This window comes from Crinia signifera, chromosome 1 (assembly GCF_055691185.1).
Source record: "Crinia signifera chromosome 1, ASM5569118v1, whole genome shotgun sequence".
Lineage (NCBI taxonomy): Eukaryota > Metazoa > Chordata > Amphibia > Anura > Myobatrachidae > Crinia > Crinia signifera.
Window position 1 is genome coordinate 222,974,435 of NC_139217.1, and position 26,783 is coordinate 223,001,217.

Consider the following 26,783-nt stretch of genomic DNA (forward strand, 5'->3'; position numbering starts at 1 on the left):
CTCAGGCCTGGCTTTCGCCAGCTGCCCCCAGCCTGCGGAAGGGTGCAGGTAACTTTACAGCAGCCCTTGCAGGAACTACTTTCACTGCCCCCTATGCCCCCACCACTACTTCCCCAAATACTGCCCTGCTGTGACAGCAGCACCTGCACATACAGTATGTCTATTCACTGTTCTGGGCATCCTTTCATCTTCAGAGATGGTAGGTGGCTCACAGTACTGTATATCTATGTTTGTAATACAGCTAATATAATACATTACTATACTGAGGGGTAGATTTATTATAGCGGCACTAAAAGCGCTGCTATAACACTTCCTGCTTCGCCTCAGTAGCACGGCGAAGCAGGAGGGGAGAGCGACAAGATCTACTAAGATTTTGCCTGCCGAAGCGGGGGAGCGCCAACTCCCCCCTCCGGCGATGCCTCCTCCAGCTGACAGCGCATCAGTTAACACTGACGCGCTGTCTGCTTCTCCCCGGCCGTCTGGACTGCGCATGCGCGGGATCTCCAGCGCAGCTAAGAGCCAGCAGCAGGGACAGCGCTGTTCCTGCTGTGGGCATAGGGCAACGCCGCCTGCAGCTGTTGAAGTCGACAGCTGCAGGCGGCGGAATGGTCAGCGATGCTGACCGTTCATAAATTAGGCAGGAGGCAGGCGCGCAGTACGAAATATCGTAGCTGCGCTATGCCTCCTGCCTTACACCGCCGCCGGTAAAGTACCCGTGGCCAGTGGGTTTCATAGATATAGTGAAGCGCTATCCCCTGCTTTAGCGCATGGGGATAGCGCATATGCCCCACACCGCCAGATCATAAATCTGCCCCTATAGTCTCTATTAATTATACATTATGTTTGTTATATTGTGTGTCTTAATACAGATTCCCTGGTAAGATCAAAACATATTGGGACAGATGTATTAAGCCTTAACAAGAGATAAATGCAAGGGTGATAAGGAGAGATAAACGTCCAGCCAATCAGCTCCTTACTGACTTTTTTCAAACACAGCCTGTAACATGGCAGTTAGCAGGTGATTGGCTGAACGTTTATCTCTCCTTATCACCCTTGGATTTAGCTCTTGTTAAAGCTTAATACATCTGCCCCATTGATGGAGAAGCTATTGATGGGAGGTAAAAACCGACACTGCTAGTGAGTGTGTATGTGTTTAGGGCAGACTAGATGGGACAAGTGGTTCTAATCTGCCTTCTTCTCTTGCCACTCATGAACCGGTGCTTTGTGTGCATGCCTCAAGTTAGATTTTGACAGCCAGCCCCTGGAAACGGAGCATTCATCCAGCTATTGTCAGACTCAGACTGGCTCAGTGGGCCGCCCCAGTAACCCCTGTGTACAGTGTCAGATTAATGGCCATAAATGGCTGGATAATATTGCTACAGATGAAAGTGACCAGTACCTAACAAGTGTTTGCTGCTTATCTGTCAGCTCATTTTTTGAGCTGACAGATTGTAGCTCATTCTAAGTCATTACCGAATCTCAACTATCTTTATTTTGTCTCTATTCATATGTATTCATATTGCTGCTCTTCTCTCTGCAATCCTAACCTCATTCCCCAATAGAACCCAACATATTTCTACGCTGCATATTTACACTTAAGTGAACTCACCACACGTGTTACATCCCTCAATGAAATCGCATCTCACATATTACACCTATTCCCCATACCCCTCTCCCTACTTATTTATCATTATTGGCTAATTATGTTGAATGGCAATACACATGGATAACTAGTGGGTAGGATGCCGGCCTGTGGGCAGACTACAGACGTCATCATTCCAATAGAGGTAATCCCGACAGTAGTCTAGTAAGGGTACTTACCTTACTCCTGCTCCCCAAATCTCCTTACCCACATTTTGACCCTAACCCCTATCCCCCCCGCAGTCTAAGCTTTCCACTAGTGCCTAACCTATCTACCCACACCCTAAACCTAACCCTCCTTCCCCACAGCCTAACCCTAATGGTGCGTACACACTGCTGCAATTAGTCATGAAATCGCTGGCAAAATGGTCGCTCAGTGACCATATTGCCAGTAATTTCATGTGCAGCCAGCGATAAATGGCTGGGAGAACGCTCCCGCGGCCAGCCATTCATGGTCGCTGGTCGCAGGAGCTTGCTCCTCCGATTCTCCCCCAAAATTGCTAGTCGCCGGTGCACAAAGCACTGTGCACCAGCGACAAGTGACACCTACTAGTCCAGCGCCGGCCGTTTCACCGCCCACCCGCCGTGTCACCGCCCACCCGCCGTGTCACGGAGCCAGCCCCTGCTTCTACAGTACCTCCGTTTCTCTGCCCGCGCTGACAGCAGCATCTCCCCCCATCAGCACGCTAGTCCTGCACAGCCGCACTATCCAGTAAGTGCATAGGCTGTAGTAGAGGGCATTGGTGTTGGGCAGCATGATTATGTTCATGCTGCCTATCGATGGTGATTTGCACCATCGGTGGGCAGCATGAGCATTACCATGCTGCCCCACACCAATAGTATGTGACATTAAAAAAAATGAAGGGGCATTGGTGTGCGGCAGCATGATTATGTTCATGCTGCCCATCGATGGTGATTTGCACCATCGGTGGGCAGCATGAGCATTCCCATGCTGCCCCACACCAATAGTATGTGACATCCCAAAAAATCAAGGGGGCATTGGTGTCGGGCAGCATGATTATGTTCATGCTGGCCATCGATGGTGATTTGCACCATCGGTGGGCAGCATGAGCATTACCATGCTGCCCCACACCAATAGTATGTGGGCTCAATATAAATGAAGGGGGCATTGGTGTCGGGCAGCATGATTATGTTCATGCTGCCCATCGATGGTGATTTGCACCATCGGTGGGCGGCATGAGCATTACCATGCTGCCCCACACCAATAGTATGTGACATTGAAAAAATGAAGGGGGCATTGGTGTCGGGCAGCATGATTATGTTCATGCTGCCCATCGATGGTGATTTGCACCATCGGTGGGCAGCATGAGCATTACCATGCTGCCCCACACCAATAGTATGTGGGCTCAATATAAATGAAGGGGGCATTGGTGTCGGGGTGGCAGGGGCCGCACGGCCGTCTTATGCCCCCACACCCCTGGCAGGAGCGGGGCACTAGCGGCTGCTGCCGCTAGATTATCCTGCCCCTACAAAGATGACCCCTGCTACATCTGTATATACACCATATACACTTTTATTCCCTTCCAGAAGGACTTCCCACAACCCATGTCAATCATAAATGAATTTAAATAGAGGGTAAAAAAAATCTAGTCAAAATTGCTAGCAATTTTCAGGGAAAATTGCTGGTCCCTCTGAAAAACTGGAAACTGAGTAATATATTGCTGAGAAATATATTGCGGAGATATATTGCAAGTACACTGAGCAATATATTACTCAGCAATATATTGCAAGCAATATATTGCTAGCAATATATCTCCCCCGTGTGTACACACCATAACACTCCCCCTTCAGCCTCACCCCCAGCTACTGCCAATACTTAACGAGCCCCCTTTAACGAGCCCCCACTTATGTTCAGGATTCCGGTGTCTGCATCCTCGTCAATGAGGGTATTCCGCACCAGTCTTGTGGCCACAAGTCAGGATGCTGTCATTGGCATTCTGATTGCTGACATCCCATCCACCAGGATGGTGACTGCAACACACTAAGGCCCTTATTCTAATTCACTCTGACAAAATCTTTCTTAGATGGACAAAACCATGTGCACTGCAGGGGGGCAGATTTAAAATGTGCAGAGAGAATTAGATTTGGGTGAGTCATTTTGTTTCTGTGCAGGGTAAATATTGGCTGCTTTATTTGTACACTGCAATATAGATCTAGCTTTGAAGTAAAACCCCACCCAAATCTAATAATCTATGCACAAGTAACACCTGCCTCACCTGCAGTGCACATGGTTTTGTCCATCTAAGAAAGATTTTGTCAGAAAGAGTGAACTAGAATAAGAGCCTAAATGAGGTTGTTGCTGAAGAATGTTTTTTAAGAAGGTGATTGAATGATGAGATGATATGCTTGAGGGTCACAAAAATCCGCTCCAAATGACCTTGCGGTCAAAAAATGCTTTTATTATTATTGTAAATGCTGTCAAGCTTGTTTGGTGGACACGGTAATGCTCTATGTATTGTTTGGGGTTCATTTAAATTCTCTCCATAATGTCTGGTGGTCAAAAAATTCTGTATTTCCTAGTGGTCAAATTTTTTTTGCATCGTCCGGTGGCCAAAAAAATGCTCTAATGGTCCGTACACACGGGGGGAGATATATTACTCAGCAATATATTGCTAGCAATATTTTGCTGAGCAATATATTGCCCAGTGTCTCCTTTTCATCAGCGACCAGAGATGGTCGCTGATGAAAAGGAGCCTCTGCTGGCGGTGCCGCAGAGGTAATTAGCTGGTCGCAGGAGCAAGCTCCTGCGACCAGCGATTGGAAAGGGGCTGAAAACCGGAGCGATTTATCGCCGGGGCACACTCCCAATCACTGGCAATATGGTCGCCAGTGACCATATTTCCAGCAATTTCAGCCCCCATCGCCCCCGTGTGTACACAGCATTAGTGTGGAGCAATGGCTAATATGCTGTCAATATTGTATGGTGGTCCCAGTAATTCTCTCTGTATTGTAAAATGCTCTACGTATTGTATGGTGAGCAATAAAATGCTCTTAGTATTACATAGTGGTCCTGCAGAAAGTATAACTGTTATTATTATTTTTACATTTATGCTCATAAATATAAATATGTATATAGAAATATTTAAAGAAGTGACTTATGCATGTGAGTAGCTGGGCGGAGGGTATTTGGAGATGCAGGGATGGTATTGTATAGCTTTGCCTAGGGCGTCTAAAAACCTTGAACCGGCCCTGGTCTCAGGGTGTGTATTTATGGAGAGGAGGAGGCGGAGCCACACAGGGACTTTGGATAATATATACAGAGGAGGCGAAGCATACAGTAGTGTGGCTATGACCTAGAGAGTCTCCGTGCCCCTGACCCCGGCCGCCTCACCTCCTCCTCCTCCTCTGTATGTTATCCAAAGTCCCTGTGTGTTGATACAGTTTGGCCCTGACTCCACTCCATAAATACACTCTGAGTCCCAATGCCGACTGTACAACAGAGCCGCTATGCAGTAGACCCCGGCTAGATGCTGCCCCTGAGCCCCTCCTTCAAATCTTTTCCTCTCCTGCATGTGTATTGTAATGTGCAACGGGGTGTTATGACGTCACCGTGCACATTAATACATATGCAAAGTTGCAAACTGTGCTGGGGCAGGGCGGGAGGACGTCCGCCAAACCGTGTGGTGCGCAGCAGAAAATGGCTGAGCCCCCGGCTTCTGGAGTCCTGAGTCCACACACAGCTAAATATAAAGGGTTGTGCTGCCTGCCATGCACACTGTTTGCAGTGTCAGTGGTGGTGTGCAGCAGCAGAGGACTACCAGTGGCAGCAGTGGTAATTAACTGGTAAGTCAGCACTTCCACTGACTAAGCAAAATTATTGTAGTAGATTGTGCCCTTTCCTGCCTCCACTGCCTGCTTCCTCTACCCCCTGCCAATGTGCCAGTCTCAGTCCAGCATTAGTAGCGGGTCTGCATAAAATGTGGGAGGAGACACTAGGCGTCACATTTTTCATGTGATAAAATAATTGTTGTGGCAGATTAAATTGGAGCTTTTAAAAAAAATGTGATATGTAGCTCCACTCTGGCATTATGTCATTTAAAGGGCACCAGTTGGTCTTGAGCCTCTTAATGAGTGAATACTCAGCTGTATACAGTATCTGGAACCTGTAATTCCCATTATTCTAGTCGCATTGCAGCTGAATTACCGGCTGCTTCTCCCTGCGCTGCACAAAGGGCCTGGTTCAGACTTGCTCAGTAGATTGCATATATTCGCTGCCTAGCAGGTTAACGCCACCCCGCTGAACGCACGCCCCCCGAATCACCTCACTACCATGTGTGCAGATGTGTATGCTTACACATCCCCTCACATGCGGCCACAGAGAGGAAAAATCATTTAATGGTTAGTCAGATGCTATTAATGCTTTAAGGCCCATACACACTGGGCAATTTTGAGCTGAAAGCAGCTCAGTTTTGTTGCTTTCAGCTCAAAAGCCGCCCAGTGTGTATGAGCGCTGATGAGCGCTCCAGCATCATCGCCGGCAGCCAACACTCATCTATTACCAGCGGATGAGCGACAGGGTGGACGGCTTTCCATAGCATGGAAAGCCGTTCTCCACCGGAAAAAGTCACTCAGTGTGTATGCACTTTTAGTCTTGCCTGTCACCGAAGTCTCTAAGTATAGTGAAGTAGTAATCCCGCCTACTGTTATGCTGGCTCCGCCCATTATTGAATTGCCTTTGCCCACATAAGGCCACTTCCAGAAACTTTCCAGGGCCATTTTTAGTCCCCAATCCGCTCCTGCACAAGGGATACAGTATGTCTCTGCTGTGGGGGATACTTTGACAAGGGGCTGCTGTGAAAAGGGGCTGCTAAACATCTAAGGGGCGGAATAAAAAAAGTATATATTAAAAGTAAAAAAAATGATTATATATATATATATATATATATATATATATGAACAAACAGGAGGAGGAAAAAATTGTTATCTTTTCATACTGCACTATGGAGAATAGTGTAGTATGAAAAGATTAAAAAAAAATTATTTGTTTAAAAAATTGTTATCTTTTCATACTGCACTATGGAGCGCTCCTGTTTGTTCTTTTAGATTGCTACAACCTGTGAATCCAGGTGAAAGTGGAGCAGCCAGGTTAAAATTTGGACCTAAAGTGCAAGCTACAACACATTCATATCGATTTCAAGCATTGATTCATGGACATTGTTTCAATAGGTTTTGCACACTTATTTATATATATATATATATATATATATATATATATATATATATATATATGTTACCCTACCTATGCTGTTTTTTGTTGCTCTGGATATCTACTGCCTTGAGAATGGTCCTGTAGGACCAAAACGTCGGCAGGCTCCATATTTACCTGATTAAACACGGGACACCCAAATCCTGATGACCTTTACTGCACGAAGTCTGGTGAGTGCTGTTTTCCCTCATGGGAGCTATGTGTGTGTATACTGTATATATATATATATATATATATATATATATATATATATATATATACACACACACACACACATATATATATATATATATATATATATATATAGTAGAAGAAAAAGACTGGCACTCGTAGGTCTTTTAAAAGTTGTATTAAACAAACAGTGGAACAACCAACGTTTCGGGGTTGCGCCCCTTTGTCAAGGTGTGTGTTCTTTTAAAAGACCTACGAGTGCCAATCTTTTTCTTCTACTACATTGACTGCTGAGACAGGCACCGGGGCAGTTGCCTACCAAGAGGGAGTGCCGGACCGTACTACAAAAAAAAAAAAAAAAAATATATATATATATATATATATACATACACACACACATTGATAGGGGGTAAGGAATCTTGCCTATGTAGAGTAAGTTTGTGCATGGTATAAACAACATTGTCAGCTGTGAGGTGTTCACAATAGACTGGAAATGAAGGTTAATGATTTTAGCTGTTTTTATGATTTTTTTTTTAAAATACAGATCCAAAACCTGAAAGAATGATTTTGGCAAAACCAATCCAGACCCAAAACACAAAAGGAGATCCAGATCCAAAACCAAAACCGGAAGTGTCCAGTGCATAGCTCTAAATAAAAAACAGTCACCAATTTTGCCCAACAGAGGTGTGGACTAAATTATTTGGTAAGCGCGGGTAGAGATAGTCACCAAATAGTTGTTATGATAGTGTAAGGTGAGAACATGAGGGAAGAGAGCCCTGACAATGAGATGTTACATATTTGGGGTGGGCGTGGATGAACAGTTGGAGGGTGAAAAGGAGAGGATACACAATAATCTGGCAGTGTAGCACCAGAGTTGCGCTAATTTGATATTTTTAAAAGTCAAATGATTGACAGTAGAACTGCGCAGATAGCAAGATTTAAGAATATAAAAAAAGTAGTGTTTTATAAGACCCACTTTGTTGCATTTTTACATTATTAGAATAATGTTATTTGTTGCACATTATAAACAGTCATACATACCAGAGAGAAGTTTAGCACAGTTCACATGAGATTTTAGATCTTCATCTCGGTCACGGGTTGAAAATGGCTGATCTTGGAAATCATACAAAGCATTTTTTAGCAGTCCAGTTACTGGGTCCTGGATCTGAAGGGCATAGGCAGTGTGAGGGCCACCCAAGTGGAAATTAACCTCCATGTGCTGGATGTTTTGCTCCCAGTCCTGCAGCTCTATGTGCATGATATACTGACCATGCTCCATTATCTGATGCATCTTTAACAGACCTAGCCAGAATTCACCTAATGAAAATCAGAGATAACAAAATTAAGACCTATAAATGAATTCATAAAACAAACACTTGCCTGTGTTGTTAAGTGTTAATAATAGGTTTTCACTCCATTAGCTGTGAGATGAAGAGAATGCAAGTTTGATTGTATAGTGACACTATAGTTAGTTTTGCAGCCATTGGTTCTATTCTTAGAAAGATCACTATACTGTATATGCTCTTTATATGTTCTTCTGATATCTGTATGGGGGTTATATAGGCCGGGATGTAATTGGACCTGATTATATGGTCTGGGAAAAAGTAACACAAAATTAAACATTAGAATGTCTGACTGTATTCAGAGGAGGTGGTGGTGTTTCAGAGAGTGAGCTTGGTGTATTGTTTGGAAAGATGTAACAGGAGATGGCATCCAGGAGAGTAGGAGTCTGAAGCCATGTCCCAGCAGCGCGTGTGTCAGGACTCTACAGATGAGTCCAAGCATCATGTGGTTACCTGTGCGGACGACTAGCAGGATGCAATTCCGGAGGGATAAGGTCACTAGGTCTCCAATAACTAGGTCGACATGACTGAAGGTCGAAATGGGTGCATACCCATTGTCATGATGTAAATAGTGCTGACACTCCTTGAAAGGTATCTTTGAACTATGTCTCCAGACTCATTCATAAAAAAAATATTTTATTCCATATAATAAATTGTAAGGGGCAGATTTATTAAACTTTATCACCAGCCAATCAGCTCTCAACTGTGTAGTTACAGTCTTGGTTTGAAAAATAACAGGTAGGAGCTGATTGGCCGGTGATAAGGATTCAGTATAGAATCCCGACACTGGAATCCCGATCGCTGAAATCCCGACAAGGGGGGGACGTGGATCGCCCCCCCTAGCGGGCTCGCTGCACTCGCCATGCAGCAGGCCCGGTGCCACGCTACGCTCGGCACACTAATTTATTCTCCCTCCGGGGGTGTCGTGGATTCCAGCGTCGGAATTCTGAACGCCGGGATCCCGACCGCTGGGATTTACACTGCATCCCGGTGATAAAGTACCAGCCACTTTATCACTTCACCAAGCTTAATAAATCTGCCCCCAAGTGAGGTATGCCCCCTTGCTTGGACAGTTTAAGGCCAGTATTCAATGCTCTGGATTCATCATTTTTTTTCGGTGAATCGGGCTGTTTTCATGCTCTGCAGTGAATCTTTTCACGGAAAATCTGATTCACCCTATTCAACGATCACTGTTCGCTCGCTGCAATTCACTGGTGTATTTCAATGGGATTTTGACTCTAATTCGCCGAGAGTGTATTCAACTGCTTTCAGCATGATTTTCGCCTTGATTCACTGTGTTGCATTCGCCAGCTTTTTAAGGTGAACTGGAATGTGTTTTTCTACATGACATCAGCAGGGGGCGGGGAGCCGCTCATTAATATTCACTGCACTGGGTCACGCTCATTACATAAGCACGAGTGGGACCAGTGCAGCGCTCCCTCCACCTCTCCGCCTGCCCTGTCTCCTTTTCTGCTGACTGTGTCCAGTGTGCGGCGCAGGCAGGGAGGCTTCCATCTCCCTGCCTTCTGCCGTCCCCCTGACTCCCTACGGCATCCCTACGGGGGGGTGTTTTTCAAATTCGCTGTCAGGGGTAGCGGGAGGGCTGGCAGTGAATCCTCCAGCCCGGCGAATGTGCATCGAATCCTAAACAGGAATCGCTGCACATAGTGAAAATTTTCATTGAATACTGGCCGTAATGTTTGACTGTGCTTGAATCCCTTCTATCTGAAAAAACTATATTACCCATTGGTTTTAATTTTCATATAAGGTGATCGTGACCACTAAAGAATACGTGAGGTGGAAATGATGAAAAAAGAAGAAAGTAGGAGATTTACATTATAGGATAAGTATATATCTTTATTTCCTCACACACTCAGCACCTCTTTTCAGATTCTCTCTACTCCTATCAAAAACATAGGATCAAAGGAATTGATCCTGGAATAGTGAAGGAAAGCAACAGAGTATTAGGAGCTCCTAACATCTTTCTAAACTTCAAAAACCGTAACTTAATTTCAGTCTAAAGTTAGGGCTTTATGTACGTACGTACACTATTTTGGGGGTACATTAAGCAAATGTAATATTAAAACACATGTAAGAACAGGATTTAGTGTAAAGAATTTACACATGCATGCACAAATATGTCCTCCTACATCTTTGCTGCAGTCAGGCTTAATAGATCCAAGGTGCATCTTATGCTGTGTACACACTTGTACAATCTGCATAATGCTGTGTACACACTGATACAATCTGCATAAGATCCAGATAAGATTTTGACTATATAGTCAAAATCTTATCTGGATCTCATGCAGATTGTATGGGTTTTATCCCAAGCGATCCAGATGCGTTCAAGATGCGCGCTCCCATATCTTAACCAGAAAGTCTTGGCTGCCCTGTCTATATAGTGCAGATCTGCACTATATAGTCTAAATTGAATGCAGATAGTGTAAATTTTATGCAGATAGTCTAAATTGTAATCGCATCTGGATCTTATGCAGATTGTACTAGTGTGTACACAGCATAAGATCCAGATGAGATTTTGACTTTATAGTCAAAATCTCATCTGGATCTCATGCAGATTGTATGGGTTTTATCCCAAGCGATCCAGATGTGTTCAAGATGCAAGTGCAAATCGAATGTAGATAGCATGAATTGTATGTAAAAAGTACACAGTTAGCAAAGATTGTATAGCAGTTGAATCTTAAGTGGAATAGCAAGAGAATCTCACCGTGTGTATACACCTTTAGTCATTCGGATGCACAAGCAGATCCTGCTGATTAAAGTGATATGCGACATGCCTGTATTCTTTGTGTACTTGCATACCAAATTATGTTACAGAATTTGGCCAGGCATTTTGTATGCGTGTGGTATAGGGCTCAGACAGTGAAGTTTAAACATAGTCAGTTTATGCTAAACATCCATACGCATGCTTGCAAATCGGTGTGCGAGGGGGGGGGGGGGTGTTCACGCCACCCTTCCACACGAATGCCCAATCAGAATGACCTAACTGTATTGTGTGTGTGTGTTCAAACTGTAAGCTCCACTTTTGCTTAAGCAGGTATGAATAATTTATATTTTCTACAGAGCTCTGCGTTAAGCAATAAAATAATAATAGATATATTTGCATTGAGAACCTACTGTACTATATTTCTAATATTAATGTTCAAGCTAGGCTGTCAGCACTGCCCACTGCCCCGTTAGTGGCCACATTTTACAACAGACTGCCCTCTCCCTTGCTGGTGCCCTTTGAATCAATGCCGTGCGCACCTCTGTTGTTAATGGGCATGTCCCCATCAGTGATGCAGGAGGCTGGGTCAAGCCCCAGTAGTGAGATAGAGGATGCTGTACTACTGCCAATAGTCATGCAGGAGAACCTTCAACGACAGGCCATGTCCAAAAGACACTAACCCCACAACCCAGCACTCTGTCCACCCAGCATCCTAACGTGAACACTAAAATAATATACAGAAATGTTTACAATACATATTTCCTAGAATTCTTAATATATTTGAGCAAATAAAGTGGAAATTCAGCACATTAGAATATTACACTGACCATTTAAATGACCAAATCCATTTTCGTAAGCTTCCCAGAGTTGGTCAAAATTCACAGAACCATCTTTGCGTCTCTGCACCACAGTCCATCCACCATCTTTGAGGAAATAAAATAATAAACAGTAGCAATGAAGTGTGTACAATCTAAATAAGATTTATGAAATGTGCATTGATAATAGTGATTGTTCAACTTTAATGCTGTGTAAAATAACTAGACTAAAAATTGTAATATAACTCTGGCAAATAACTTTTCTGGCATATACTTTTATAATTTCTATAGCATATGGAAGTTACTGAAGTAGTAATATCTATTTAGTAATACATTCCAAAATTCGGCCTTGCCGAATGTTGTGACAAACAGGGAGAGAGCGCAGAGAGAGAGAGAGAGAGAGCGCAGAGAGAGATAGAGAATGCAGAGAGGGAGAGAACACAGAAAGAGAGGGAGAGAACAGAGAGAGAGAGAGAGTGAGAGAACACAGAGGGCCAAATGTAATAGGGTGAGAGTTTCAGAAAGTGAGAGATTTTGAGAGAGTTTTCCCATGTTTTTTAAAGCAGCAATCAATTACACTGCAAAACCAGGTTGATTTTGCCATGTAATTGATTGCTGCTTTAAAAAACATGGGAAAACTCTCCCAAAATCTCTCACTTTCTGAAACTCTCACCCTATTACATTTGGCCGAGAGAGAGAGAGAGAGAGAGAGAGAGAGAGAGAGAGAGAGAGAGAGAGAGAGAGAGAGAGAGAGAGAGAGTGAAAATCGAATGTAGATAGCATGAATTGTATGTAAAAAGTACAGAGTTAGCAAAGATTGTATAGCAGTCGAATATTAAGTCGAATAGCAAGGGAATCTCACTGTGTGTATACACCTTTAGTCATTCGGATGCACAAGCAGATCCTGCTGATTAAAGTGATATGCGACATGCCTGTATTCTTTGTGTACTTGCATACCAAATTATGTTACAGAATTTGGCCGGACATTTTGTATGCGTGTGGTATAGGGCTCTGACAGTGAAGATCCTGACAGTCAGGATCCTGGCTGCCGGTGCTCCGAGAGGGGGGCGAGCGGAAAGAAGCCCGTTGCGGGCCCGGTGGCTCGCTACAGGTTATATTCTCCCTCTATGGGGGTCGTGGTCCCCCACAAGGGAGAATAGCCCGTGTGTCGGGATCCCCCAGTCGGAGCACCGGCAGTCGGGATCCCAGGAAACTGACTGTTGGGATCCCCACTGTCAGACCGTCATCCAGCACCCATTTTGTATGCAGATACAGTGCAAGTACACACAGAAAATAAGCATGTCACATATCATTTTAATCAGCAGGAACTGCTTGTTAGTCAATTTGTGAAGAACATTTTGCAGGAAAAAAGTGCAAAAATTACTTGTACAGTGTATGAATTATTTTAAGTATATTTTTTATTGCTTTTAAGATTAGAAATCATAAAAATACAGTTCTATTTATGTCCGACTCTTGTGTGAGACTTTCTAACTAGGACTCCATTACATCAGCCAAGTTGTATGTTAACAGGGGGATAATGGGGAGATGCTATTACACTGGCTGATTTTGCAAAATATGCAACTTTTGAAAAACAAAATGGACATTTCACAAAAGTGGACCCCATTGTATTCTGGCCATAGTCTGAAGAAATAGAGGCCCTGATTCTGGTTCACGCGGCTTAGACGCGGGTGCAAAAGGTGAGCAGCTGAAGTCAGTGGATGTCAGCTGCATGCCCTCTTCTCGACAGGGATGCCATAGATCTGACACCAGAGATGTTTCTGCGAGCACTAGAGAAGTCGTGACCATGGAATGATTTTGCCCCTGCACACAAGGCTGCAAATGGATGTTTATGCTAAACATCCATACGCATGCGTGCAAAGGGGGGAGGGGTGTTCACGCCACCCGTCCACACGAATGACCTAACAGAATGACCTAACTGTATAGAGAGGGAGCGCAGAGAGAAAGGGAGAGAGGGAGCGCAGAGAAAAAGGGAGAGAGGGAGCGCAGAGAGAAAGGGAGAACGCAGAGAGAAAGGGAGAATGCAGAGAGGGAGCTCAGAGAGAAAATGCAGAGAGAGGGAGAACGCAGAGAGAGAGGGAGGGACTGCAGTTCCGTAGTTGAATTGCATCTACAAACACTGACCTCCATTTGCACTTGAATATTTACATAAAGTGCGCACAGAGGGAGCGAGAGAATATGCGCTTCTTAATGGCAGTTATAATGTTACACATAGTCTTATACTCATACCCACATAATAATAAAATATAGTAATTTAGCTTAAAAATGCAATACACATAGTTTAATGTTAAAAAGGGGATTTTTGTAAGAACTTACCATTCAAACCCCTTTCTCTGAGTCCATCCTGGTGACACAGCTAACCTTGGGATGTAGGAGGGTCCGCAGGAGCCAAGGCACCTATGCTGAAGTCTTTGGACGCAGGCTCCTCCCTTCTGCATCCCATCATGCTTCAGTTCAACTTCTAAAGCACACTACACTGAGCATAAGGGAGGGATCGCTGTGTCACCAGGATGGACTCAGAGAAAGGGGTTTGAACGGTAAGTTCTTACAAGAATCCCCTTTTCTCTTTCCATCCTGGTGACACAGCTAACCTTGGGATGTTCACGAGCAGGTCTTTTGGGAGGGCATGCTCAGACTGGCAGTTCTCATCACTGCCCATCCAAATGAAGCGTCCTCCGACGCGAACTCATGGAACCTGTAAAATTTGGTAAATGTATGAACAGAGGACCAAGTGGCAGCCCTGCACAACTGCTCAGCTGTAGCGCCAGGACGCACAGCCCAAGAGGAAGCAACTGACCTGGTGGTATGTGCATTAATCCGAGAAGGAACAGGTCTACCTACCTTGGTGTAAGCAAAGGCAATTACTGACCTTAACCACCTGGCAATAGTCTGCTTAGAAGCAGGCCACCCCCTCTTATGCACATTGTACAATACCAATAACAGATCAGTTTTGCTGATGTCCTTTACCCTTTCCACGTAAATTCGCCAGGTGCGAAATACGTTCAACTTCCTTAATTTGTCCCTATTTTTTGCCCCTTCTGGAGGGGAAAATACCAGGAGCACAATCTCCTGGTTTAAATGAAAGGAAAAAAACACTTTTGGTAAGAATTTAGGCACTGTTCGAAGCACAGCCCTATCTTCACAAAAAATTAAGAGGGTTATTTTGGTTCACTCTTTCTGACAAATTCCTTCTTAGATGGACAAAACCATGTGCACTGCAGGTGGGGCAGATGTAACTTGTGCATAGAGAATTCGATTTGGGTGAGTTATTTTGTTTCTGTGCAGGGAAAATACTGATTGCTTTATTTTTACACTGCAATATAGATCTCACTTTGAAGTAAAACCCCACCCAAATCTAATTCTCTCTGCCCAAGTTACATCTGCCCCCCTGCAGTGCACATGGTTTTGTCCATCTAAGAAGGAACTTGTCAGAAAGAGTGAACCAAAATAACCCCCTAAATGTGGAGACTTACAGGACAAAGCTCTCAACTCAGATACACGTCTAGCCGAAGTAATGGCTAACAAAAAGGTCAATTTCCAATAAACATATTTAAGGTCAGCCAACCTTAACGGTTCAAAGGGAGGATTCTGCAATACTAACAGAACCAACGACAAATCCCAAGGCGCCACCAACTGCCTATATGGAGGTTTTAGCCTGGTTACACCCTGCAAAAACGTTTGAACCTCAGATAAAAAGCTATCCTTTTCTGGAAGAAAATGGACAGAGCAGAAAGCTGTACATTTAAGGACTGTAATCCCAAACTTGTTGAGAAACCATCCTGCAGGAAATCCAGCAATCTAGACACCTTGAACCTGGAGGTGTGCACTTTCTGATGCTCACACCACCTGATGTAAATTTTCCAGACTCAATGATAATTTGAAGCAGACACGGGCTTACGAGCCCTTAGCATAGTCTGAATAACTACATCAGACAATTATTTTTTCTTCAATAAGGAGGTTTCATAAGCTAGCCCGTCAAATTGAGCCGAGCTAGGTCCAGATGTAGAAATGGCCCTTGCCTTAGAAGATCCTGTCAAAAAGGCAGAGGCCAAGAGTCCGTTGACAATCTCAGAATGTCTGAATACCACAACCTCTTGGGCCAGTCTGGTGCAATCAGAATGGCTTGTACTTGCTGACACTCTTCTCAGCACCCGTGGTATCATCGGGAATGGGGGAAAAATGTAAACCAGGTGAAAGTGCCACGGAACCGTCATGGCATCCACCGCCCAAGCGGCTGGGTCCCTGGTCAGTGATTAAAATCTTGGAACCTCACAGTTGTTCCTGGATGCCATTAGATCTACTTCTGGGGGCCCCCAGCGACTCACAATCTCCTGGAATACCTCCTGATGTAAAGACCATTCCCCCTCCAGTAGGTCCTCCCTGCTGAGGATATCCGCCTCTACATTCCGGATCCCCGGAATGAACACAGCTGACAGAATAGGAATGTTGATTTCTGCCCAACTGAAAATCCGCAAGACTTCCTGCATCGCCATCCTGCTGCGAGTCCCGCCCTGGTGATTCAGGTAAGCCACCGCCTTGGCATTGGAGGACTGCACCCATATCGGGAGGCCCTTCAGAGAAGCTTCCACCTGCTGAAGAGTTTTCCAAACCGCTCGAAGTTCCAATATATTTATTGGCAGTTTGGATTCGTGCCTGGACCATAGACCCTGCAATTGATGGTGAAGGGCCACTGCACCTCAACCTCTGAGACTGGCGTCAGTTGTGATCACCACCAAGTCCCAAGAGCGAAGGGAACGTCCCAGCTGCAATGCCTCTATGTACATCCACCAGACTAAGGATTCCTCTGTCTCCTGAGATAGGAGTAACCTCTCTTGTTTCATGATTTTCGCATTCCCTGACCAACAGGAAAGGATGTTCCATTGAAAAATCCTCGAATGAAACCTGGCAAACTGGAGTGTCTCGAACGTCGCCAACATTTTGCCGAGAAGTTTCACCCCCTGCCAAATGTAGGACTTGTTGCCTGCAAGATCATCATTACCAGTTGACCTATGTCTCTTACTTTGGACTCTGGTAGGGATACCCAATGTAAATGGGTGTACAAAATTAGACCCCCCCAGAAATAGCAATCTCTGTGTGGGAATCAAATGAGACTTGGGAAGATTTAGCACCCATCCCCTGTCCTGAAAGAACCGTGTCGCCACTTTTAGGTGTTCTTTAAGTCTTTCCTCTGATTCTGCTTTGAATAGCAGATAGACTGAGAGGGATAGTAATTATTCCCTACTTAGACGGAGTGCCGCTGCAATGACAGCCATCACCTTTGTGAAGACCCTGACCAAAGAGTAGGGCCTGGAACTGTAAATGCGTCTCCCCTATCGCAAAGCGAAGTAACTACTGATGTTCCTTGCATATGGGTATATGAAGATACACATCCTGAATATCCACTGATGCTAGATATTCCCCTGGTTCTATGCTGCAAAGCACTGAACGCAGAGACTCCATGCGCAAATGATCCACCCAAAGATGCTGATTTAAAGACTTTAAATTTAGAATGGGTCTGACAGACCCTTCTCTCTTGGGGACCAAAAAGAGGATTGAGTAAAATCCCTTCTTTCGTTCCTCCTGAGGAACCGGGACCACACCCCCTTCTCTCTGAGAGCCAATGCTGCCCCCAGGAGGGTAGTACGCGAACTGGCTTCCCTTGGCAAAGGAGTGGGGAAAAAATCTCCATGGGGGACCGCCCCTGAGATTTATCTGGTAACCCTTTGAGACAATGGAGTAAGCCCAAGGGTCCGAGGTTGGAATGTCCCACCGGTCCCGAAACTGCAGGAGGCGACCCCCCACTCTGAGGCCAGAACAGGGAGTCTCCGCCCCGCCATGCAGAGGACTTATCCTCTCCTTTTGACACCTGCTTGTTGCTAAATGCTCCAAACCTAGATTTGGAAGCTTGCCCTTATTGGCTGGGAATCTACCTTTTCCTGCCTGTCCTCTGCTGGAAGCTCCACCCCGAAAGGATGAGCGAAAGGAAGGCTTAAAAACTTCAAACTTCGACCATGAAGCTTTAGCTGTGGTAGGAAGGAAAGTACTCTTACCCCCCCCCCCCCCCGTGGCCTGCTTTATGATAGATTCTAGTTCTGAACCAAAAAGCAACTCCCCTTTAACAGCCAGAGACTCCAGGGATTTCTTAGATTCACTGTCTGCCTCCCAAGCTTTAAGCCAGAGGGCTCGTCTCGCAGACACTGAAGTGGCGGATACATTAGACGCCATCTTTGTGCCTTCTTCCCCAACCTCAGAAATGTAATCTGCTTTTCAGCTAAGATAAAGGCCTCCGAATCAGGCTGCAGCTGATTTCCCAAAGCCTCAGTCCACTTATTCATTGCTTTGGCTACCCATGCTGAAGCAATAATGGGGCGGAGTGTGTAACCCACTACTTCAAATACTGCTTTAAGGCATCCTTCCACTTTTTTGTCGAACAGGGTCCTTAAAGGCCGCCCCACCCTGCACAGGCAAAGCAGTGGCCTTAGACAATCTTGCTACAGGAGCATCCACTAAAGGGACCTTTTCCCACAATTTTACATGCTCCTACGGCATGGGGTTCATGGTTGCAAACCTCTTAGACATTCTTATCTGGAACATTCCAAGCTTCCCCCAACAAGGAAACCATGCCTTCGTCTGAAGTGAACATCACAGAATCTCTACGCATTCTTTTAAAGACACAATGTGCCTGCACTTTTTCCTCCTCAGGCAAGTCTAATGCCTGTTTCACAGCAAGGATTAAGTCCTCAATACCCGGGACAGAAGCATCAGCCTCTGCCCTCTGATCCCAACTTAAATCCTCTTCATACACACCATCATCATCTGAATCCAAATTTAACAGAGGAGGTGTAGTTGAAGGCCGTCTGGAGGCAGGACTCTCAGAAGGTTTTGCAAATTGCTCCATAAGGGAGTTCATCCTATGAGTATCCTGCATGACCTGCAACAACACTGGGTCCCCCTGTGAGGGGGCAATAGAGCCCATAGATGTTTGAGAGGAAGAAATATGGCCAGGAGACTTCAGGCCTATTTAAAGCCTTAACCAAGGCATTCATAGACCTCCCAAATGCAGCACCCCACGCAGGTTTCTGTTGCTCAGGCGCTCCACTGCGCACAGACTCACAAGCAGGACACAACTCCCCTTGGTCCATCTGTTCACATGTTAATTTAACCCTGCAAAATCTGCAGTCCAATATGTCCCGCGCTCCCCCCCCCCCCCCCGGCAGCAGCATCACACCCGTCAGTCATAATTAACCCACGGTGCACAATGTAACAGTGTACTTATCTGTCTGCTTCTTGCAGCGATCAGCAGGGGTAGCGCTTTCCAGGAGAAACTGCACCTCTGTACTGTGAAGGAAGAACCAGGTTTCAGCTCCGTAGTATGGAGAGAAATGGCACCAGCACACAGAGCAGAAAGAGACCAAGTCTCTGCTTCAGTGGGGTAAGGTAGTCAGTTTGGCGCCTTTCCCCCTTTAGCCGCTCCCACAAGTGTTTCTCATCACCGGGATCACTTGGAGTCGTCCAGCTGCACTGGACACCTGTAATAGACTTCACCTCCCTAGTGGGATTTCAGTCTATAAACCCAATCCAAGATGGTGGCCGCCATTGCGGGAGGTCCGTCCCCCACGATCCCCTTCTAAGTAAGGACCCGGTTCAGGACACCCCGGGGCCCAGGCAAACCTCTTTCCGTGTGAGGTTAAGTGCTGTGCAGAGGGTGCAGACAGCGAACCCCTGCTCACAGAGAGCTGACAGGACGCGCTTCTGTCAGCCTCTGCTGCACTCTCAGTGTGCGGCGCTTCTGTCAGAAGCAGCACACTGTAAAACCTGCACTAACTATTAAGTTCATAAAATAATAAAAACCTAACTATTCTTAGTTAAAAATCCAAAGAAAAAACGGCGGCTGCAGGAGCAGCCGAGCATAGCACCCACTCCTGTGGGCACTTAAAACGAACTGAAGCATGATGGGATGCAGAAGGGAGGAGCCTGTGTCCAAAGACTTCAGCATAGGTGCTTGGCTCCTGCGGACCCTCCTAAATCCCAAGGTTAGCTGTGTCACCAAGGTGGACGAAAGAGAAACATATTATTTTTCCTTCGTGCTTGGTATCACTGTGTTTAGCGTCTCATACTCAGCATTACAGTGTTTGAAGAGAAATAGTAGTAAGTATCATTTGCAGGTATGAACCATAGAAATAACAATAAAGGTTTGCCACATGGAAAGGGGCATATGATAACCAGTTTGAACCAGCTGAACGACAGGACCTCTAGAACAAGGTGACAAGCATAGAACAAAGACAGCTGTTCATCTGGAGCCAATAAGAAGGTGAAAGCTGACCCCCTGACCAATGGAAGACCTGCTAACCAATATTGTTAGTTCCCTATAAATTGTTGTTTCCTGGACTAGGAGCATATATGCTTTGTTCAATCTTGACTGCAGTCTCCTGGTCCATATAGTTGTTGGTGATTGTACTTATGTTTGTTTTCCCTTGTTAGTTGATATTGTAATATTGTATCTGTCATGTAAACTGTGTTTTTATATTTATCCTCCCTGTCCACCGCCAGCCCTCCCTCTCACCCGATTCAACTTGTCAGGGGCTCGCTGCACCTGACGGCGAAACTTGTGAAGTAAACAGCGCAACTGACTTAAGGCCCCCATACATCGAGGAGATTTAGTCCGATTTCGGCCGATTGCGACCAAACTGCCCATTAAATCGGACCAAATTGCCTCTCCCTGACATGCCGTCGGGCCCGTGCACATTGGACACGACCAGGTGGTCGGACCGACAGGCCGCCCGACCTCCCGTTCCTCCAGGCAGCGAGGCGGGCAGTAAGCAGGACGCATGCGATCCATCACAATGGATCGCATGCGTCCCTACCGCTGGGAAGGTCCCGGCGGCTCGCAGGGCATCGGGTGTCCGTACACTGCTGCAAGACGTTGCAGGCAGTGTATGGGCACCTTTAATGTCCATCAGTTTACTAAATTATAGGATTTAACAGCATAGAGAGGGCGGGAGCGCAGAGAGAGAGCAGAGAGGGAGCGCAGAGAGACAAAGGGAGCACAGAGAGAAAGGGAGCACAGAAAGAGAGAGAGGGAGCGCAGAAAGAGAGAGAGGGAGCAAAGAAAGAGGGAGCGCAGAGAGAGAGGGAACACAGAGAGAGAAGACAGAGAGAGAGAGAGAGAGGAGAGCGAAAGGTGGAGCATAGAGAGGGAGCAGAGAGAAAGATGGAGCACAGAGAGAAAAGGGGAGTGAAAAGAGAAAGAGCACAGAGAGAGGATGAGAGTGAACAGAGAGCGAGAGAGAGAGAGAGAGAGAGAATGTAGAGAGAGGTAGCGCAGAGAGAGGCGGAGTGAATGCAGAGAGAGAAAAGGGGAGCGCAGAGAGAGCGAGAGCGCATAGTGAGAGAGGGAGCGCATAGCGAGAGAGGAGTGCAGAGAGAGAGAGAAAGTTAACAGACAGAGGGCTAGATGCACTAAGATTAAAAAGTGATAAAATGGAGAGTGATAAACAGCCAGCCAATCAGCTCGTACCTGCCATGTCACAGACTGTATTTAAAAAATGTCAGGTAGGAGCTGATTGGCTGGCTGTTTATCACTCTCCATTTTATCACTTTTGAAGCTTAGCGCATCTGGCCCAGAGAGAGATCACAGAGAGCAAGAAAAGGATCACAGAGAGGGAGAAAGAGTGCTCCATACTTCTGCAATTACCCGCCCATCAGGTGCCGCCACTAGGCCCGTGCATCGCAGGCATATTGGAAATGCCGTCTCTGGCTGCAATTTCATTTCTCAATATTACCAGCTTTACAGCAAGAGAAAAGTGTTTTTGCATGTTAAATAAACCTTGTAGATGAGTGCATCTGATATATGGGAGTATTCAATGTATGCTGATAGTCTGGACAGTCGAAAATGTTGGCATAAACATATTAATGCGGCTGGTTTTTTAAAAGTCAAATCTGCATTGTCAAAAATAGCCACTAGATTGGCGAATCTGCAGCAGGTTTTGACAAAATACATGCGGTTCGGCAACTTTTTTAACCACGTGTTTTCTGGGTATGCAGTCATTAGACCACAGTGTCTAGGTTGACAGTCAAAAGGTCGACAACTATTGGTTGACAGTCAAAAGGTCGACACGGTCAAAAGGTTTATATGTTTTTTTTTTGAGCCGACATGTGTCGACGTTGGTATTTCATACCCTACCACCCACCACTGCGTGGTGGGAGAATATAAGTGTGCTGAGCGCAGCAAGGCACTGTGGCCGAAGAATAAGAGGGGACGTGGTATACTTAGACGGTGTCCATACCGATTTATGTTGACAAAAATATGAAAAATCTTTTGAATGTCGACCTTTTGACCATGTCAACCTTTTGACTGTAGACCTAGACATTGTAGATCTAATATACCGTAAACTGTTTTCTGACTGTCAAAACAGATGATTGAATACTAATGGTCGGATGGGCAGAAATTACTGACTGTTGGAAATGTTCGGACAGTCAAAAAAAGATTGAATATTCCCCATAGAACTATTTGGACAATCTAATCTGCCCCTTTTTTAGCCACATTGTTACCTCAAATCCTATTTGATCCTAATTTATTTGTAAGGCTATCCTTATGGTTTATCCCATACATGTTTAAATTGCTCTACTGTCTGAGTCTGTACATCCTCTAACGAGAGGCTATTCCACTTCTCCACTACCCTTTCTGTGAAGCAATTTTTCCTCACGTTCCCACTGAACCTCCCTCCCTCCAATTTCAGTGCATGTCCTAGAGCAGTGGTTCCCAACCCTGGTCCTCAAGTAGCCCCAACAGTGCACGTTTTCCAGGTCTTTCGGCAGGTGCACTCATTATTCAGGCACATTTGAAAAGATCCACAGGTGGAGCTAATTATCTCACCTGTGATTCTGTGTGGAGACCTGGAAAACGTGCACTGTTGGGGGTACTTGAGGACCAGGGTTGGGAACCACTGTCCTAGAGTTCTTATGCTTCTCTCCTTTTAAAAAATGTCTCCCTCCTGAGCCTTATTAAGACCCTTGATAGAAGTATATATCCTTTTTTCCCTTCTCTGCTCTAAACTATACATGTTAAAATCTTTTAGTTTTCCAGGTAAGTTATGTAGTATATATGCCATGCACTATTTTAGTTACCCTTCTTGGTACAGTCTCTAATGTATTAATATCCTTCTGAATATATGGCCTCCAGAATTGGAAGCCCCCCAGTCGGGTAAAAATCAATTCATGTGTATGCATGGATTCTCTTAAGTTTGCCTTGTGCCGAGACTTGAGGTTTGTTATTTTTTACCCCATGGATATCTACTTTGGATTGAAGAGAATGCGATCTACACTGGATTAGGTGACTTTTTAAAAAATATATATTTTTTACGTGTACTCCTATGGACTACCACTGAAGAAGAGGACCAAAGGGCAACATGGGAATGTAGACGAGTATATGTATTTATGTAGGTGTGGTTCTCCAGGTAACAACATGTCAGGTAGGCTTGTTTGGACCTGTAGTTCCACAGGTTAAACATAATAGAAATTTTATTTTGAAAGAGCATTGCTATCAACTTGGCACTCACCACCCATAGCCTTGGGTTTCAGCTGTGTCCATTGTGTTCACTGTGTGTGGCATTACCCTTAGTGAAGCCCCGTGATGGCTGAAAAAAAATATGGGGCGGACCCCCTACATATTTTTTCCCTGTCTTTTAGGAACCAGGACAGGTTCATGAGCCTGGTGCTGGTTCTTTAAATACAGGAGGACCCTTCATCCCCCCCCCCCCCCCCCCATATTTTTAGATCCAGTATAAGCTCAAAGAGCCTGGACTGTTTATACTTACAGTATGAGGGAGGGACCCTAAGGGACCCTATGCTGTTTATTTATTTTTTAACATTTTATCTTACTTTTACACACAGAAGCACTGCATGGATCTCACTGATCAGTGCATGCTTCTACAAACAGGGTTTGTAGATACGAATGATAGTAAATTGCAGAGTTGTAGTGGTGCCCATGGGAAGTCCTGTCGATGGTCTTTTGATTCTTACTTCATACCTCCCAACTTGTGTCCGGATGAAATAGGGACACTCGCGCGGCGAAAAGGGGGCGGGGTGTATGCAAATGAGGGCGCGGCTTATGCTAATTAGCCGCAACCTCATTTTCATACGAGAATAGACGCTGTGCGCATGCGCACAGCGTCTATTCTACTAGATTGGGGGGTCTCCCAACTGTCACCCCCCGCAGCGGGACAATGCCTGCCGCGGGTGGGACAGCGGGACAGGACCCGAAAATCGGGACTGTCCCTCTAAAATCGTGACAGTTGGGAGGTATGTTACTTGAGTTTTCTGCATGAGAAAACTCTGCCAGGTTTTGTGTTTAGTAAGTTACTGAGATGTAGTCCTTGCCAAAAAATGCAATCTTGAATGAACACAGAGTTTAGAAGATCTCGGTAAATACCCCCTCATATGCAGACTTTAATACCAAGTGTATAATGAATATAAATGCAACTTTCAGCAGATAGCACTTTCTAATAACATTTCTATTTATGTAGTCTATGATCAGGTTATTTTGTCCATATAAAAAAACAACAATCTTTTTGTTGAAGAATAGCCATAACAAATCTATTTAAAATATTTAAACTATTTTATTGTAAATATGTTGGAAACATACTGAATAACTTTTGTAACATTAATGATTATACAGATAAAACAAAATGTTCTAGAGGTGTTTTAATACCACTCTTAAAAGTGAATATGAATTGTATACAGGTTGAGTGTCCCATATGCAAATTATACTCCAAAATATACTTTTATTTTTAATTTTTTTGCTAAAAACCTATGCTGGCTACATCTTTCAATACTGGACAAATAACATGTAACGGCCACTAAATATGTGCAAGGACATGATTGCTTGGCATCCAAATTCAGTGTCTGCGATAGTACACAAACTTTCATTTTCACTCAACCTGTATATGGTTGCATTTTAGGTTTGCACTCACATGAATCAACATACTACTTTTTGATTCATGTGAGTGCAAATCTAAAATGCAACCATATACAGGTTGAGTATCCCTTATGCAAAATGCTCGGGACCAGAAGAATTTTGGATAAAGGATTATTGCGTATTTTGGAATATTTTTATATTTGGAAGAGGTATCTTGCATTTAGTATGTATAAGCACATGAAACACCTGAAATACACACAAATATATTTTATTTGTAAAATGCTACTGCTTGGGGTATGGAGAGCAATGAAAGGAAGTAAAGCAATAAAGTAGGGCACTATTATGTAAACTGCAAATTACATAAATACAATTCAAGACTCACCGGCTGTTATTTCACAAAAAACATCAAAAGGTTGCGCATTGGTTGGCTGGATTCTGTAAATGCCACTAATTTTTTCGCCATTCAAAAAGACACTCTGACAATCAGATGGAAAGTCTGAAAAGAAAAGGGACAACATATTTAAAGTGCTTTACCCTCACGAATCAGGAGAACTTTAAATTATCTCCTAGAACAAACATTTAAAATTCATGATATATTTGTAAATAGTTGGTGAAAGAAATCTAGAACGTCATTTTAGTTTACAGAAGTACAGATGAAGCAAGATTTTAGGGTACTCTTTACCTAGCACGGCGCCCACGATTTTGATCGTGGGCATCGCAGGTAAAAAAATCGCGGGCATTGAATGCACTAAAAATCGGGTGCGACGCGACCGACGCGATGCCCGCGATTTCCCATAGGGAACAATGTTAAATGTCTCAATTGACCCGATTTTTCCATAGGAAACAATGTTAAATGGCCCACAGAGGCCAAATAGCCACCCTGAAGTGTGAAATGGCCCCCACAATTGTTAACGCCACCCCACGATCAACGTGAACCCGAAGCGCGGCGAGCGCAGCGAGCCCGCGAGGGGCGGCGGTACACGTCCTACGACCTTTTCATACCCCCACTATCCACGTCGGCGTTGAGTTGAGAATAGAATAGTGTGGCGAGCGCAACGAGCCACCAAGCCCGAAGCGTGGCAAGCGCAGCGAGCCCCGCGAGGGGCCGCGGATACCTTCACAGGTAAACGCGTCCCTTCGCGGGCTTCACAGGTATCCGCGTCCGCTCGCCACGCTTCGGGCTCGGTGGCTCGCCACACTATTCTATTCTCAACTCCACGCCGACGTGAATAGTGGGGGTATGAAAAGGTCGTAGGACGCGTACCGCCGCCCCTCGCGGGCTCGCTGCGCTCGCCACGCTTCGGGTTCACGTTGATCGCGGGGTGGCGTTAACAATTGTGGGGGCCATTTCACACTTCAGAGTGCCTATTTGGCCTCTGTGGGCCATTTAACATTGTTTCCTATGGAAAAATCAGGTCAATTGAGGCATTGAACAGGAAAATCGGGTCAATTGAGACATTTAACATTGTTCCCTATGGGAAATCGCGGGCATCGCGTCGGTCGCGTCACACCCGATTTTTTAGTGCATTCAATGCCCGCGATGGGCGCCATGATAAGTAAAGAGTACCGATTTTAGTACTGTACCACAAACTGTCACCAGTCACTAATGGAGCTTACACACAAAGCGATAAAGGGCTATTTTCTAAGCGATACTAAGGGCTATTCAGGTTGGTTTGCAATAGCAAACTCCTTTAATGGACAAAACCATGTGCACTGCAGGTGGGGCTGATGTAACATGTGCAGAGAGAGTTAGACTTGGGTGACTTATTTTGTTTCTGTGCAGAGTAAATACTGGCTGCTTTATTTTTACACCGCAATTTAGATTTCAGTTAGAACATACACACCCAAAGCTAACTCTCTCTGCATATTACATCTGCCCACCTGCAATGCACATGGTTTTGTCCATTAACCCCTTCATGACAGAGCC

The 26,783-nt window shown here is 45.0% G+C and overlaps 1 protein-coding gene across 2 annotated transcripts in view; it reads right to left on the reverse strand.

Annotated features, from left to right (window-relative positions):
• The window catches only part of ANGPTL4 (angiopoietin like 4), a 183,471-nt gene that overhangs the window by 17,844 nt on the left and 138,844 nt on the right, over positions 1-26,783 (reverse strand). For both annotated transcript variants that reach the window (XM_083179321.1, XM_083179320.1), the window contains exons 4-6: positions 25,239-25,352; positions 11,935-12,030; positions 8,081-8,356 (exon numbers count right to left, since the gene is read on the reverse strand). In XM_083179321.1, the coding sequence (XP_083035447.1) occupies positions 8,081-8,356; positions 11,935-12,030; positions 25,239-25,352 (486 nt within the window). The remainder of the gene's footprint in view (positions 1-8,080; positions 8,357-11,934; positions 12,031-25,238; positions 25,353-26,783) is intronic.